This window comes from Nomascus leucogenys, chromosome 3 (genome assembly GCF_006542625.1).
Source record: "Nomascus leucogenys isolate Asia chromosome 3, Asia_NLE_v1, whole genome shotgun sequence".
NCBI classification, from domain to species: Eukaryota; Metazoa; Chordata; class Mammalia; order Primates; family Hylobatidae; genus Nomascus; species Nomascus leucogenys.
In genome coordinates this window covers 118748571-118755164 of record NC_044383.1, presented here as the reverse complement: position 1 = coordinate 118755164, position 6594 = coordinate 118748571, and the positions used below count along the sequence as shown (strand labels likewise).

Below are 6594 nucleotides of genomic sequence, written 5' to 3'. Positions count from 1 at the left end.
TGTGACATCAAGCTATCATGTGTCTCTAACTGCCCATTATGATTTAGGTCTTGCTGGATCCTCCAGTGGAAATGATACATCTAGGACCAAACACAAGTAAGGCCAGAGGTACCATGTGAGGAACATGAGCCCAGAGCCCATTACCTACCACCTTTGCAGCAGTACCCCCTCCATTTCACACTTCAGGAAACTAAAGAGGAGAAAAACACAAGCTTGGTTTACAGATGGGCTGTCTCAGTATGTGGGTGCAAGCCAAAAACGGACAGCAGATGCATTATAAACTCCCTTAGCCTTAGATGACAGAAGAGAGGAAAACAATCTTCCTAACAGATGAAGCTTTAGTTTTGCCTAATTGATCTTAATTGAGCAACACCAGGAAGTTGTCCCATTTAAATAACTCCTCCCTTCCTAAAACTTCACTCTTGTTACTTTCTTCTTTTTACAAACTGTTACTCTTTGAACGTCTCTTAAAATTTCTCTTGTGCCTTTATCCACTACCAACCCAAAAGGGAACCCCTCTGAGAATGGTATGTTTTATTGTTAATGCTCCCATATGAAGAATTTAATTCATTTCACAAGTAGTTATTGTTTAACAGCTCATATTACTGATGGGAAAGGACACAGCACAAACAGCTTGAACACAGCCTGAAATGTCAGAGTGTTCCTAGGTAAGGGGAGAAAGTAGAGACCGGGTAGCTGGGGGGACTCCCTAGGGAATTTTGCCTGCTTTATAAATTTAACGAGGATGAATTATGACAGGGACCTTATATATTCTTATCTTTGTGATCTATGATGCTTAGCTTAGTATTGCCCTTAGGAAATAATGAAACTTGCTCTTTGGCATTAGACGTGCGTGTGTGTGTGTGTGTGTGTGTGTGTGTGTATGTGTATTGAACGGAATAAAATCAGAATAAAATATAAATGTCAGCTCTTACGTTACACCTGGGAAGATATCTATAATTTTTCATTTCCAAGAAATGTCGTTACTTTTTCCAACTGATTCACAATGATAGTATTTTCAAAGCATTGGCTTTGATGATAGACAGACATGGATCTAAATATCCCAGCTCCAGCATTTAGAGCATATAATCTCTCTGGAGCTTTTTTCTTCATTAATAATTCCTATAATTAATATTAACAATAAGAAAGGAAAATCAAAATGCTAATTCTAAAAACACACAAAATACGAAGGCAATGCAAGCTGTTTATAAAAATATCCTTTTATTTGTGTAGGTGTATGTAATCTTTAAACTGTTTATTTGGATTTTCACTATCTCTAACTCTTAGGAAAGTTTAGAGTAATTTCTTCTCTATGAAAAATTTACTTTTGAGCTCATGTTGTGAGTTCAAATCGGTTAAGTGGCTCTTTCAACAGAACTCTGGAGCTCTTCCTGAGCTCTAATTTCTAATTAAAAAAATACTTTTCCAACATTGCTCTTTTGGTTAACAGTCTTGATTATGTGATTTCAGAAAAATCAATCTTAAAAATGTATGTTTTGAAACTGTTTCAAAAAATCCTTATAAATTTCTTTCTGTTAAAACATTTATAAAACATAAAATAAACAATTTTTACGTGATAGTGGTTTCCTTATTTGCTCTTTGGTCTCCAAAATCTGCAGATGTGTTTTACATAATGGTCATTAATACATAAAACCTCAATAAGAAATTTCCATAATCATATACATTTTATAGGGAAGCAACTATGATCTACAAAGGGTAAGTGATTTATCCGAGATTGCAGATGATAGAGATGAGACTCAAACCCAGGTAATGTGGCTTTAGAACCTCACTCTGAACCTTTATAGTGCATGGTATGCAGTCTTTGCAGGAAAAACAAGGTGTATGTTTTCAAAAAGCTTACCATTTACAAGCCTCACAGTAAATCTCTGAAATATCATATACTTCATGAATCTCCACTTTAGGTAAGGTAAGGAAACTCAATATTGCAAGTTTACATGCTTTAGCACTTTTTCTTATTAAATAAAAAATTACCTTTTAGTGATTGGGGTAAACAAAACTTTTCAATAGACTAAACTTGGACTTTTCCTAAACATTGATTATTAAGTATTTTCTATTTTAGCAAACCAAATAAAGGAGAGAATGGCCAATTTTTCAAATATAAAAGATTAATAGATCATTATTTGATTGGTAGAAATATAAAAGAATTGATTGTTCTTGCTTAAAAAATATCTTTAGGAACTTAATAAGTGCAAGGCACTGTGCTAGGTATTGAAATAATATGAACAAAGACTTACCAGCAAACAAAAAGTACATAACAAATTAATATAGTCAGTAAACATCAAATTATTTGATTTATAAAGTATAGGAATATATCTGTCTACAGGCAGAAAATAATCTAAAAACTATTGCTGATGTACTGTAACAGACTTAGTATTTAAGTATAGTAAACAGAATACATTTTGTGTGTCAAAGGGCATATCTGTTGCTTTTAATGCTCACTTCAAAATAATTTGATTTTTAAATTAATATCACTGGTGTATTTCTGCTTTATTTCAAATGCAATTCTGAAATGTCATTCTTTAAGACTGACCTTTAAATAGGTTGCAATGTATCAAAAATGAATAGTGAAAACATAAGTCAAGGGCATGATAGCTGAAGAAAAATAAATATAACATCTTGAAAGGTTGCAAACACATGAGAAGTTCAGGAAATCCAGCTAATCATCAATTACATCAGTAATAAATGAAGAAACTCTGTTGCAGTAATAGCCAGTTATACTGACAGCTCTCTGAGAAGAGCTAGGTGATCGTGATGGTCTATTATAATGAATTATTGATGGACTATTCACAGCCCTGCCACTAAATAATTGATAAAGTTGCTCTAACAGGGGCAAACTACAGCAATTCTTCTATAACTTTCTATGTCTGAACTCTATTTTAATATTTTTAAAAAGCACGAAGAGCTTCACATAATGTAGTAGTTGCCCTTTTAGTATCAGATAATTGAGAAAAATACACGTGGACAAAAGTTACTATAAACTTGAGCAATGCTGTTAAATAAACATGTATTATCTACAATAGTATATATACATAAAAGACATAGTATTTATATAGCCTCCACTTGGGACATAGGTGGATTCATTACCTTTTTGCAATAGTTCTGCAACCTCCCACTGGCTGAAGCAGACAATTTGGAACCACAGTGCTCCAGGATTGAGACCAAGCTCAGCAGTATGTTCCAAAGTCAGATTTTACCTGCAGATAGTCTTGCCGAGTGAAGCCTACTATCACCCTCAGTGTGTCTTCCAAATATATCCATGGCCCTGCAGCAACTTGGTATGCAGCTGGTGAAGAAGTTTATAGCTTATTTGTATAAATAAATGATGTGTAGAAGAGAGGAGTGGTGTTGCATTAACAGTCTAGTTAGTTTTGGGGAAAATAAATTTTTGATCAAAAGACTTCCTTTTTAAGCACTACAAGAAGAGGAAAAGAAAATAAACAAGAAAGAGTAGATTGGAAGTGTATTCTCCACTATGATGTGGATAAGATCTTGGAAATATCACTGTACAGTATATATTTCTGTAATCAGTTCATCTAAAGATTACACTCTACATAGTACAAGTAAATGGAATGGTGTATATTTTTAAAGTCCCCCCAAATTGTTTTCCTTTTTTTTTATGTGTCAATGTAAGTTCACACTTGCAATTGAAGGAAGGAACTCACATTTCTATAAAGACATTACCTGACTCCCAAGTCCTGAGCTCCTTTTTAAAGAAGGAGAATACGGGACCTTAGCTGTGGGCATTTGAAAGTTGATCATTAAAGCCGTTCCTTGGCAGTATTATCTGAACCACAAATAGGTACCCTGCTATGAAGACTGGCATCTTCCTTTTGTCCTCTTTTAACTTTAATTATTTTCCTCCTAAGTAGTCTCTGATCTTTTTGAAAGGTATTAACACACAAATAATAAACAGCTTAATCTTGTGTAAAGTATTTCCAAACTGGTTCATCTACAAAATGTATGACATGTAATGTTTGTGTAGCTCCATTTACTCAGTTACTTTTTCTTTTCATTTTATTAAACAAACCTATTACAGAATTGTCTGGGAAAATCAGCTACCTAAACAAAGATTTCAGGCAGTGATTCAGGGATTTGAGAAGGGAAACCATTTTATTATTTGTTTTTTCAAATTTTGACTGTAGCTGGAAACAATGTACACTTTTAATTAAAAAGAATTAAAATTTATATTGATTGAGAAATGTATAATCAGATGGGAAAACTGAAGCTGTTCCTAGAGTGTATAATACCAATCTGGATATTTGCTATTTTGAAACAATCCTTGGTTATATTTGGATTACTCAGCTTTATACAATTTCAATGCCAAATACAATATCTGGTTCAAAGTAAGAACTCAAAAGTGAAAAACTGCTCATTTGAATTGGCTTTTAAAAATTCGTATTTTATTTAAAATTACTAAAAAAAGAAATACAGAAACCATCGTTTTGTTCACATGCTTATTCCACAATAATAAATTATATTCTCCAAAAGTAAGATGCAGTGTGTATTCACATAATCATTAAACATTTTCTTTGCTAACACAGTCTTTGTAAAATGAGCAGGAAGAACTGCCAGGGTTCAGAAAATAAAAGTGCTCAAGCATTTTTCAGATGATCTCTGAGCGCTAGAAAGTTCTACATTCCAGCTCTCTATAAAGTCTTTTTACATTAAAATAAAGTTTCAAGAATTTATAATCCTGTGTCTACTTCTCAAGCAAGATACACGTCAAAGATTTTTGTCCTCAGAGAATCTAACTTATAAGTAAATCAAGAGCTTTATTTTCCCCTTTGTGTATTTGGACAGCCGAACACTGATCATGAGTGTGGGAGAAACTACAAAACTTGAAAATATTTGAAGATACAAGTAGGAATCTTAGAGAAGAAAGTAGGGAACCAGAAAACCATAAAAGAATGCTAAATGGAAAAGGATCAGCAAATCTTATTCACTTATCACTAAATCTAAAATATGTCAAAATACATGAAAACAACAAATGCTTTAGAACAACTCTTGAATGTTATTGTCCTTCAACTTGGCAGATGATCATGTTTGCCTCTCTATGTCCAAGAGTTTATTTTTGCACTTGACCTTAATTTCAAGTTAGTTTTGAGGTCTCTACGGTAATGTTTTTAATCTGTCTCTACTTCTTCAGAAAATAAATTAGTTGTTGACGAATCACTCCTTAAGACCTTGCCGCTTACAATAAGTTTTATTGCCTTCCAAAACCATGGGTAAAAGAAAGCATATATCAAGGGGTTCATAGCTGAATTATAATAAACACACCAAACTAAAATCTCATACACATAAGGAGGAGTTATAAAACTCATATAAGCATCAATCACTGCATCAATGATGTATGGTAGCCAAGAGACAAGAAATGCTGCCATAGCAATTCCCAAAGTTTTGGCAGCCTTTCTCTCTCTTTTTGCTACTCTTTCCTTGTAACTCTCTGAGGAGGACTGAGCTTGGCTGGCTGTACTTTCTATCTTCCTAGCCTGATGCTCGGCCACCAAAAATATCTTACTGTATATAAACACCATGGCAACAGTGGGTATAAAGAATAGAAGAAAACAAAGTAGGACCCAGTTTTGATTCAGTGGAGCCTGACAGCCTCCTACACAGGTTAGAGCAACTACTTATTCCTCAATTCCTTCTTTGGTGGCCCCCGTGTAAAAGATCGAAAAGCTGTATGTGACAGAAAAGAACCAGGAAAGAACAATGCATATCCCTGAAACTGACACAGTAAACTTGGTTGGATAGGTCAGAGGATCAGTAACAGCAATGTATCTATCAACAGAGATACAGCACAAATGAAATAAAGAAGCAAAACAGAAGAATGTGTCAAAACATGTATGGAATTTACAGCAACTGTCCCCAAAGTACCAACAGCTCTCCACAGACCTCACTGTGCTGAAGGGCATCACAGTGACTCCCACCAAGAAGTCAGCACAGGCCAGCGACGCGATCAGAAAGTTCGTAGGTGTGTGCAGTTGTTTGAAGTGAAGGATAGCAATCATGACCAGTAAGTTTCCAAACACTGCCAGCACAGCCCCAAAACCAAGGATGGCATAGAGGATAGCTCGAGGACCTGGCGAGTAAGGAGTTTTAATGCAGGATCCGTTCACGTTCTCATAACACAGCTCCACAGCCTCAGCTTGGGAGAAATTGTTCACCATTGCTTTCCTGTTTGAACTATGTTAATGTTCTCAAATTCCTGCTTTCAAAAATTTTTTTAAAAGGAAGCAATTTCAAAGTCTTCTAGGAGGGGAAAAAATCTCCAGTTAAAATAATAGAGGTTTGTGATTTTTCTACCAGTATTTTTCCATATTAACTATAACCTCTTGATCTTTCTAAAAAGTGTTCCCACATTCACATTTTAATATATTTACAGTGGAAATGTGTTGCAGAAAGCCACTAAAAATATAGTCGAATATATTCCTAAGTAAGTGGCTGGCAATACACTTAGTCCAATGAGATATATATATATATAATTTACTAATCATTAAAAAAATTATTTTCTTGTGCGTTAGTTTACCTTCTGAAAAATCTCATCTATAACCACCACAGTTGAGAAGTAAT

At 34.3% G+C, this 6594-nt stretch overlaps 1 protein-coding gene across 1 annotated transcript; it reads right to left on the bottom strand.

The window, feature by feature from the left end:
- Positions 1-5144: 5144 nt before the first annotated feature.
- Positions 5145-6191, bottom strand: LOC100607183 (trace amine-associated receptor 9). Its single transcript, XM_004093202.2, is given in 1 exon segment — positions 5145-6191. A coding segment is annotated over 1 exon segment (1047 nt).
- Between the last annotated feature and the right edge of the window lie 403 nt (positions 6192-6594).